The 12,229-nt window shown below is 27.6% G+C and overlaps 1 protein-coding gene across 1 annotated transcript; it reads right to left on the reverse strand.

The window, feature by feature from the left end:
• Positions 1-6,744: 6,744 nt before the first annotated feature.
• Positions 6,745-10,720, reverse strand: LOC119682784 (the record flags this gene model as incomplete). Its single annotated transcript, XM_038096296.1, is given in 2 exon segments — positions 6,745-8,619; positions 8,685-10,720. Coding segments are annotated over 2 exon segments (3,732 nt in total). The 3' UTR covers positions 6,745-6,838.
• Positions 10,721-12,229: the final 1,509 nt, after the last annotated feature.

Here is a 12,229-nt window from a genome sequence, read left to right on the forward strand (position 1 = left end):
TTACATTAAATCAATTAATTAGATATGACATTAATGAAAACAATTATATTTTTTAATAAAATTAATGTACAACGACACAATTAACATAAAAACTAATTTCTTTTATGAATTATTATAAAAAAGTTCAATTTTCATAACCAATTGATATATTTATATATAGCTTTGTCACGAAATTTTTTATAATACATAGTAAATGATTTAATTGCTTCTAAAAAATTAAGAAATATGTAGAAATGTGGGAGTAAAATTAAATGAAGTTTATGGGATGCGTTTGAAAAGATTTAGCGTAATATGGACTGAAGCGTTTTAAAATAATGTGTTAATTTTCTGTTAACTCGATACACAATTTCCAAAAATATTTCAACTTTAGGGTAATTTTCTCTCTTCGGAGCTGATAGATTTCTTCTAATCTATTATTTTGATTGTTTATTAGAAATAGTGTGATACCAAAATCACATAAAGAGAGCAACCTAGAAAATCAATCTGTTAAAAATAAAGAGAAAGACCAATAAATAAATAAATAAATAAATACATCTATAAAAAAATTTAGATTTTGTCAAAAAAAATTTGCAAATTGCAATAGATTATCTATACTCTAGAAATAACTACTATCTATCTATATTATTTCATTTGGTTGATTATTTTTGTTAAGTGATTTTATTTTCGGTGCGAGATAAGAAAACTCTGTACTTAATATGCGGACAACATTTTCAAACCTTGAAAAGTTCTTGAAATTATTTTTTCAAAATTTTTCATATCGACAACACTAGGGATGTGTTTTAGAAAGTTATCTAATTTTCTTCCACATCATTTTATCTAATTTTTATAGTAATTTTTCTTACTTATTAGTGGGAACAATTTTTGTTTGTTTGGAATGCCATCATCATTTAAGCTATTTGAAGTCATCTATCTCGTTATTGTGCCATTTGAAAGCACAGAGCCTCATAAACATTAGTCACTTCGCTTATTTTTTGCAATGATTATTAAAGACGAAGGATGGCGAAGATTTTATGTATAATTGAAAACGTTATAGAAGAGTCCTCAACAGCTGAAAAATATCAAATCAATTAAAGAACTAATACGTAGTAACTCATATATGTTTCACTAGATAATTTTTGAGGGCAAGGTCTTGAGATAACAGAGATTATATTAAGTATATATTTGGCAGAACCTGAGTTCGATTCCTGGTACTTGCAGTCTCAAAAATAATTATTTACGAATAATTAAATATATGATATATTTCCAAGACCACTGATGAAGGGTATTTGGCAATACTCGAAACAGCGAAACTGTATGGTCAGCCAAAAATTCAATTAATTAAAATAATTTAAAAAATAAATTTTTGTTGTTGTTTCACTTCTATTCGAAAACCTCTTTATTAAGTATTTATATATTTAAAAATATTTTTCTAGATTTTGAAAATTTTTAAATCTTTATAAGCGGTTTTGTTTCTTGCATATATAATATACATGTAGGTATCCTATTTTTATATGAGTCAAAATAATTTTTTCAGAAATTTTGAAGGTATTATTTCTGTTGCTTTCATTCATCAACTATACCAACTACAATTTTAGATATTTTTTCAATTTCTGCTTGAAATCTGATCCATTTTTTATTCGATACAAAGAGGTATATAAAATTTTGCATGTTGCACGCAAATGTCGCTTCGAAAACAATCTAAGTGCAATGTTGACATTTCAATGTTAAGTGAAAATATAAAATTTTTATGCTAAATGACATCATAAATAAAGTTATTACTTTTTAAGAATTAACTACTTTTATGACTTTTATAACCTTTTCAATATAACTTCCTTTTTTCTTGGTTGTGTGAAAATGTGTTCTTTCTTGTCAGTGACGAAAATGACGCTTATTAAATTTTATTTAATTCCTAGGTAGACACATTTTGTGGTTAACTACTTTTTAGTAGGACAATAAATTGTACTTATTACCATTAAGTACTAAAAATAAAATATTCTGCATAATATGATTTATTATTATTGTTAATTACTTTTTTGTATTTATTTGCCTTTAAAATTAACTATTCAAGGTTTTTATACTTATTTGATATTAGGATCAAAATCTCGATTTGATAGTTTATGAGAGCATATAATGCATTTTTGGAATGTTAATACTAGGATAGGATAGGAATAAACGGGTTATTAGCTCCCAACGGAGCGGAGCACTATGAACATAATTGAGCTTTTGTGCTATATTGATACTAATAAATAATCGAATATTATATAGTAACTTTCACTAGATAACAAAACTTCATAGCTAAATCAATTCTCTAAATAATTAATTAAATATTAATTAATTAACTATTAATTAAATGATAATTAATCTAATTATCAATGAAAATAAAAGTTTTAGCAATAATATTCTAGCGATTGTTAAATTTATATATTTTATAATGTCGATTTGTAATGATGCATGTAAATATATATGTCAGTGTAAGCAAGTTCATAAATATAAGATAACTTCAGCAAAAATAATATGTTTAATGCATTCTTATTCTTTTTATTAAAAAAAGACTTTAATCAAAATCAAATTTTAAACTTAAGTATTCTTTCCTTCCATGCAGCTATGTTTTTTACTATACTCATTCATTCTCAGCTCAAAAGAGCTGTATTATGCTAAGTTGGATCATTCCTTTCTTTAAAGTGTTGTACTAATTTCTCACTTACATTTCTTATGAAGAGCTTTTAGTGTACATGTTCCGTATAAGAATGCCATTTGAACTTTATGATAATTGAGAGTTTTATCTCGGTATAAAGTTTTTATAGCTTAGTCTTACTTATCTTTCTTAACCTATGGAAGTTAATTTTCCTTTTCGTCCATTAGCCTGATTTCATGGCCATATATAACTATTGGTCAAATAATAGTTTTGTAGAGCTATGTCTTTGTATTTCTGTGTAGTGTTTTGGAACTCATCTTCATCAATAGAGATCTCTACCTCTATTGTACTGTATGGTTATTCTGGCGCAATACTATTAAGAACTCTGACTTATTTACAAGAAAAAAACAAACATGTTTGACCTCGCTACCGAAATTAGGCGAAGGAATTTGAAGACAGACTACAAACTAAAGAAAAATGCTGACAACATTGCCAAACAGGACTTTTTTTCCATAAATAGGGTGTAACATTGCATCGAAAGACGTATGTCTACAAGTATCTTTGAAAATTTTTTTTTATTTTTAAAATCGAATGGAGCACAGTATAAAAGTTATCTGTATATTTCATAGTTTATGTAAATTTTTTGGGAATTCTGTTCCTTTATATGTATATCATTTAATACATGTACTCTTATATGTAAATAAATGCATTTGGAATCATTTGAATAGCCTTCCGTTAAGCAGATGGAATGTGTTATTGGTCGGTTAGAGACTTATGCGCGAAAAGAAAAATCTGTTAAGGTTCCAATGAACTGATACACTGGTAGCCTGTGTTTTTATTATTATTCTTAAATCAAACATATTATGGATAAATTGAAATACTCACACCTTTTAATTACATATATTAGATATTTATCAATATTCAACATAAAAGACAATCATTTAAATTTTATAAATTCTTTATGTTAGGTTTTTAATAATAATATATATATCACTTAAAATGTAATTATTATATTATTTTTTCTTGTGACTAATGTACGCCATAGGAACAATCACAAAAATGTTATTAAGTTGTTTAATTAACAAAAAGCTTAGAACTGAGAAGAACATGACCAAAATGGCATTTTGTATTCGATCATAAAACAAGTAACTGTCAGAGACTACATGCGCGACAAAATTTTATCCTTAAAATAAATTTTGTCGTTTTTATTGTCGCTATTTTATGGCTGAGCGCACAATGCCGTCAACCTATGTTCCGAAAACCACATTTCATCTACGAAATTCACTTAAAAGCCTTAATGCTGAAATATTGTAACAAACCGGAAGCGCGTAAGTCGAATCGTACTACAAAAGTGAGAACAGTGGAAATGATTTATTGAATAAGTTTCAAAGAACAGGAATTCTAAGCATGCAAAGGAGAGAAATCCTAACTGGAAAAGTAAAGACAACTAAGGGATAAGTGTATTTTTGAAGTTTAATTTAATTGGAAAAAAATTGAATGTTATCAAATAATTTTATTGACAGATAGATATGTGCTCAAGAAAAATATGTAAAATAAATATTTTAAAGTTGCTCTTTAAGTGTAGTTTTATTAAAGGAAATTTGGAGCATACTTGGAGAAATGATTAAATTAATTAGTTGATGAAAGGACTGTTGAAAGGAGTATCTTCTTGATAAAGTTAAAAAAAATATTATGTTTAAGTTTAAACTAACAAATTACGTTGTGATGTACGTATTCCGTATAGGAAGTTTGCATTCTGCAGTCATTTCCATGTCACACTTTCATTTCCATCACACTTGCTGATTATGCACTTTTGAAATCTATTGACAATTGATTCCATGCAATTGACTTTGAAATATGTCACATACATTACACATTTTACACAGAAAACCGTGTATTTGTGCAAATTGTGAAATCAAAATAAACTAAAATTTTTTTATATGATTTTTATATACTTATAAGTTATTTCAGTTTTATAATTATTACAATTAGTCCTTAGAAATGTATACATATTAAAGAACCCAATGTTAAATGTTGAGTTACATTTATTTACATTTAATTAACTAATCAAAAAATTTTTAAATAAATTTATTTATAGAATTATTTCCAAGACCGCTGATGATGGGCAATTCTCGAAACAGCTGTATGGTCAGCCAAAAATTCAATTAATTAAAATAATATAAAAATGAATTTTTGTTGTTGTAGTTCACTACTGTTCGAAAAAACATCATTATAAATAAATTTATAAAAAAATTAAGAGATCGTCAAGTTAGCAATCAAAAAACTCGTCCACTGTTTTTCGTTTGTAGATATATCCCTCTTAAGTGACGTGCTGAGTTCTGTTACTATAATCGAATAGACGATTTACTTAATTTCCTGAAAGTACCGTAAACCAAAAGTAAACCGTAAAACCCTTTACAGAAAACAAATTAAGTTTGTTACAACTTTTTCCTGAACAAAATAATATTTTAAGATATAAAAACATGCTTGTATCAACTTGTATCAGTGTTCTTTAGTTACTAAATAACCAGTATTCATTAGTAATAATTTGAATATATCAATCAATGTAATACATCAATATATCAAATATATCAATATAAACTATATAAATATAGTTCTAAGGGGATCAGTAAGATCAGCCTAAAAATGTAGTTCTAAAAAACACTTTTCGGTATTTATAGTATTAAGGAATAATTGTTTTAGCTAGAGATTATAATAAAAAAGATTAGAAATATTTCATTATATAAAATTATGTTTAGATAAAGGATTAATAATAAGTAAATTAAATTATAAAAATTAATTTTAATACATTAAATTTCCAGGACTGACTAATGCACTAGACTATTTTAGATTCCAAATATTTATCAATTATTTTTTATTTATTATAATTATTATTCTTAGGGGTTGTGGCACTGCGACCGTCGGGTCTATTCTGCCCCTTTTGGGTTTAGAGTAGTTCTCTAAGCCCTGTTGCGTGAATTTTACTGACTCTTCCGTAAGAATATACATTTCTAGGAGTCTATTTCGTATGTGTATTATCACAGGGCATTCTAACAGCACATGTGTGGCCGACTCCTCATTCTCTTTGCAGAATCTACAGTTTGCATCCGTAAGTATACCCAGTCTTGTAAGGTGGTGTTTTCATTTACAGAGCCTTGTTAGGATTCCTGTGATGATTTTAAGTTTTGCTTCTTATAAGTTCATTCAATCCTGGTTATAGTTATAGGTACCAATAATGATAATTATAAGAGAAAGTAACGTATTATGTCCTAGTACATAAAAAGGTTCTGGCCGCATCATCGGTGTGGTTGCTCTTTTCCTGGTTAGTTTGTCCGCGTATTCGTTTCGGCGTACGCTAGTATGTCCCGCTACCAAAAGAAGATTTAGCTTGGTTTTCTTATTACTTTAAATTGTCTGTATAAAATTTTTAGACTAAAACTAAGAAACATTCAACTGTATTGAATTTGAAACGCAAATTCACATATAGAAAGATATATTCAGCATATGAATTATAGAGAAAAGTAGATGACATCCATAGGAGTCATGTTGAATAGAATTCAAATACATCCGAACAGATTCATATCGGTAAACATTCTTATTTGAACTGTAAAAAAATGTGCTAAAGATCTTTATCTGTTTAGGATTAGTTAAACCAAAAATTGTGAAAAATTAAAAATAAATACATATTTTGGTGTTGTGTGTACTGAATGACATTTAACATAAATTTATAAAATAAATTATTTTAAAGTAAATAATTTGTCTTTTATTGAATTGACATTTTCATACAGAAAACTAATCGTTGTCACATTTTCCAACACCAAAATGTCATAAATGTCAACTTGTTTGCGTGTTGTGAACACCAAACAATCAAAATTTAAATGTCATTTGATATTTCAAACGTAGCGGGGACGGGTGGTAGAGGGAGTTTATATGAAAGACATAAAAATGTTTGTATTATATTCTGCTTCATATTTTCGATGCTTTTCATTTAACAAAAATTAAAATAAAAAAAAAATTTAACATTTTATTAAAATTTTTTCAAAATATACAATTAGCGGATTCAGAGAAGTAATACTGTTTTAAAAATATATTTATTTAGAGTATTGGTTGAAATTATTACAATACTCCATTTCATAATTTTTGAATGATATTAACTTCTATCTAATCCACAAAACAAAAATTATTAAAAAATAAATTTATTTTTAACTATATATGTTATCTCAATTAGCGATGACATAAAGATGTTATAAAACCCATAGTTGACATAATACTTGGTATATCCGGAAATGAATGATCGGCGATGTCAACAACCATTTCCATACCATCATACTCCATATTTGCAATAAAAATTTTATTCAAAAACATGACATTCAAAAATTCTACAGCTTCCTTCTGTCGGCTAACATTTATCATATCCGACGTAATTCGTTTAAAGCGGCAACACAAAGCTAAGAAAGGTAAATGTGCATATCTAGCACTACATTGAGCTAGACAACTTAAGGGCACCTTATCTGTCAAACCATAGTCAACATAAAAGACTTCATAAAGTTTTCTTTTTTCATCAATGGCTTTAATAATTGCTCTATACCAATATTTATCGAGTACATATTGCGCCATAACTAGTTTTCCAAGCAATGGAGGTTTTACCAATTTTCTAGAAACTGATATATCGTCATTATTCCAGATTTTTGGTTGATTTGTAGCTTTCTGGTTAATTTGTACATAGAACCTGTTGACATCAATTATACTTGAAACAGTTACAGAGATGTTATTTTCCTTCGGAATTTCAGGTTTTCTGCTTGCTAACTTCCTATGCATATAAATCGGACTCTTAATATAGAATTTAACATGTTCAGTTCTGGGACGTGACTTTTTAAATGGTATACAGTTTTCTTGTAAGACGTCACGTGGAAATATTTGTTGAGCAGTTTCTACTTGTGGCAGTGTTGTGTGTTTTTTTACTATTCTCGTATGAGGTACAGTTGAACCTTTAGTTTTGGCATGTGATGGTTTTGCATACGAATGACGTTGTTTTTCTTGAGGTAGTTTTGTCAATTTTTTCATGCCAGAAGAAGAGTGGCAGTAACTATCTTTTATTTGCTTCGTTTTAAACTTATAGTATGCACTTCTAGTAGCTTTTTCGGGCAGATTCTTGTACAAGATTGATTTGTGGTTTATATCAACATATTTTTCTTCTTTAAAGGTTTTTGTACTACGGAACTGTGAGCGATGATCTATTTTATCTTTAGCATCTTTGTAATACTTTATCGGTTGTTTTAGACTATTTAAATTATGTAATGCGTCTGTATTTAAATTATCTATGGAATCTTTTTGATATAAATAACTGGAAAAATTGAATTTTTCATCATTGCACGAACGTTGCATTTCTTCAACTTCATTCCTGATTTGAGTCACACGTTTCCTTAGATTATCATTTTTGTACGGATCAGAATTTTTACATGTGGTATTAGATAGATGAAAATATTTTATTAAAATATTATCTTTTATTATATTAGAAAAATAATTTTTCTTGTGCCTGTCCTTTATGATGTTTGTGTAAGTACCAAATGAATCTGTTGCAGTTTTCGCAACTGTTTTGTTTATTTTTTTAAAATTTTTCAGTTCATGCATAGGATATATAATCTTCTCACGTTCTCGACCACAGTACCTCGAACGGATTTTTACAATTTCATCGTCAATAGGTTGGTAATATGATTGGAGTGAAGAATTTAATTTTTTCTTGAAATTTGTTCGATATTTGTATTTGATGTATGGAGTATGCGAGTTAATGGGAACATCATCAGTCGTATTTTTAACACTGTAATCAGTGCGGTTACTGCTTTTGCACCCTATTTCAATATTTTTGATTTCATCGCAGTACGAGGTTGTGTTTTTATGATCAGTTCTAGTACTATAATTTTTCTTTACTATAGCGTCAAAGTTTTTATCTTCAACAATGTCAGTGTTTCGATCGTGGCATATAACTTCTTTTATACCGGATATACCTGCAAATTAAACAGTTGCGTTACATTTTTTGTTGTGTATTAAATTTATAACATTTCACACTTACCTTTAATATATTTACTTAACTCTTCATTTAAATTTTTATTTATTGGAACGCATTGTTCTTCTTTTGTGATATTCAAGTCCGGTATTTCTTGATCGTATTTATCTTCTATTGTAAACAATAAAGGTGAATAAATCGATTGTTGGCGGTATGGGCTTATGGGGCACGTGTTTGTATAATTTTTTCCACATTCACTTATAAAACCTTCACTTTTATCATAAAACTTTTCATCTCTCTTTTCGGTTTTTACAGTTTTTTCATGTTCTATATCTTTTTCATGACTGAATTTGGTTTGTTTAGAATTAATATTCTTTTGTAGGTTGTCATCCATTGCTTGTTTCTCGCTTAGATTTTTTGTAGTTTCAGTGCACTGTTTCGAAACTTTATAGGTGCTTGAGGAGATTGCATGTTGTAGTTCCAGTTCTAAATTTTGTTTGTCTTGCTGTAACTTCTGATTTGTACCGATTTCTTGATCCTCGTAATCACTCGTTTCTCTACAAGTACTACTAATACAGGTAGGCGACTCGAAAACTTCACTTTCGATTTCATTTTCATATTTTTCAGCTGTCAATGTCTCTTTAATTTTAGTTAAATTTTGATATTCTTTAATCCCATGATCCATTATAAATGAATTATTGGATACTTTATCATCATTGTCATGTGAATCTTCGGTAACAAGGGATTTCGCATTGGAAAATTCTGAATTTCGTAATGTAGATAGGAGATCCATGTCTAAAAGTTTTACATATAATGCAGTGGATGTTTTATTTATTATTTCAAAATCGCAAAGTGTGAAAAACATTCTATTTAAAATATGTTTCAATATGTTTTTATCGGTACTTTCACATAAATCATTTACTGCAGTTAATATACATCGTACTGCACTATCTGGAAACTCTTTATACTCTTTAGGTAATTCGAAATGATCAAACGAACGACTCAATTTAATCTTATCGCCAAAATCAATAAGTTGTATTTTACCATCTGGTTCCATTCTTGCGCGCAATATAAATCTTTCATTCATAGCTATTCCAAACACATCACCAGTATTAATAGGTTCATCTGTTGGAATAAGTTTCATGTTCGTGTTCAAGTTGTAGACATGATCATTGCAAATTTGAACATAAAAACTTAATAACTCTGTATTTTCTATAAATGTGACAACTCCGCTGAACTCTGAATCAACAATTAGATTTGAGTAATCTAAATATTGGTCTTGTGGTGGTATAACTGTTGTTGATGAGGTAGACGAGGTAATGTTTTGTGAAGAACTAGAAGAGATTCTTGTACTTAAGGTCTTTAATGTAAGAGATTTGCAGGAAAGAGTATCAAGTTCAATGCCGTTTTCTTTAGTATCATTATCATAATTTTGTGTCCTTGCAATCTCCATTTTTTCTCTATCTATATTTTTGACATATTCGCTTATATGTACATTATCTTCAGGTACGTTATCTATTTTATCATATTCCACAAATATTTGTGAGTTTAGTTCATTTTTCTTAATATCTTCATTATTTGAAATTATTTGTACTGTTTGCGGTATTTCTTGTAGATTTTTATCAATAATTTCAACCTCAACTTTTGCTATATTATTGAAATGTGAATCAAACTGAGGTAGAAATATTTCTTCAATCGAATTAAATTGTAGACTATTTATAATCAAATAGTTATTTAAAGTATTTACTTTTTCTGTTACCAATTCCATTTGTTTGATGTAATTGTTAAAAGCTATAAGCGCACAAGATAAGGATATCGACGGAGAGTGTTCACCACCGGGTCTTAAAAGGGTGTCACCAGATTGAAAATAGCTATACATGAAATCAGCATATTTTGCACTGTTAAGCAAGAAACGGGATAAATTATCTTGTAAATCTTCCACAGCCTTTTCACAAATTTCAAATTTTCCTGTCATTTTATTTTGATCACTACCTATTTGTGTACATTTTTCCAACATTTTGATGGTTCAATTGTAAGTCTTTTAAAACTTGCTGGAAATAAGTTCCGATGGAATGTGAAATACATCAACCAAACTGATATCTACAAAATTAAAAATGATTTCGTTTATTTAATTTCATTTAAAGAGTTTTCCTATTCAAATCAGAAACATAAGTATATAAGTATATATATACTATAATGCAATTTAGTAATTTAAAACATTTATTTATGATGCATATAAACAAAATTTTATCTTTCCGACATTTCTTTTGGGAATTGTTCTTATCTATAAATTATAAATGTTAGACATATTAATACTCTATGTCCAAGTGTTCGCTAAATTATTTTCAATTTCCATATATCTTTTTTAATTTTTAATTATTTCGTAAAATACTTTTATTATTGAATTCAAATAAAAATTCATTCATATCAAATCATTCGCCTCAAATCAATGTTAGTTTCGCAATTGGTAAGATTGCAAAGCTATCAATTTCAATTAGAATATTTGTTAATATATCTAAGATAACTAATAAAATGAAAAAATTATTAAAACTTCACTGACAACAATTAACTACAAGTCATGATTAAAAGAAAAAATTTTAATTTTATTTATAATACTTTATAGTATATGAGAACGTTATTTACATAATTTAAAATACTAAAGTAATTATTAACATTGCAATGTCAATTATCTATCTTATAATATTTATTAAACCTTAATTACATGAATATTTAATTGCTTATTTCCTAATATATGTATGAGAACAGTTTAAAATGTTATTTACAAAATTTAAAATACTAAAGTAATTCTTAACATGATATGTCAATTGTCTCTCTTATAAGTAATATTTATTAAACCTCAGTTACATGTAGTCTACTATCTCTTCAATAATATTCAAAAGCCTTTCGATTTCAAAATTTTCTTCCTCATCTTTGTTTGTTGCCTAGTTGTGTCTAGAACCTGCTTCATTAACATCTGCTTAAACTTCATTTCACGAGTCATTACTGCCAGTTCCTCCATGCTGCATTCCCACACATTTTTCATTTTTTTGGATATAAGCTTGTCAGTTAAAGCAATTTTTGCTTGACATAAACACAACGGACGCACTTTCTTAAGACTCAACTCCGATCGGTACAGGAACAATGTATATCCAACACTTGATTTTCCGCTAGCCATTTTGTATACGTAAATAATAATGTATATTCAGAATTACTGAGGCTAAAATTGGTATATAAATTTTTTAATGACGTTGTATTCTTATTCAACTGTAAAGTAAAACTGATCTATATGGGAAAAATATTCGACTTATATACGTTAAGTACAGAATTTTATTTCTACCTCTTTCACAGAAAATAACTTCTAAGAAAAAACCATACTTAAAAACAATATATATTCAAGGTAACAAACTCATATTTTCGTACCTTCCCATTTATTTACAATTGAAATAAAGCCATAATTTAGGTAAAAAAGTCATGTTTTTCCAATGAAAAGATTTGAACAACAAATATGCAGGCTGTTTTGTTTAAATATCTTTGATTAAATAATTCTATAATTAAATATAAAGATATAAAATTTCGATTTTCATTAATAGAAAAAAATAATTTTTCATGGG

This window comes from Teleopsis dalmanni, chromosome 2, assembly GCF_002237135.1.
Source record: "Teleopsis dalmanni isolate 2A chromosome 2, ASM223713v2, whole genome shotgun sequence".
NCBI lineage: Eukaryota > Metazoa > Arthropoda > Insecta > Diptera > Diopsidae > Teleopsis > Teleopsis dalmanni.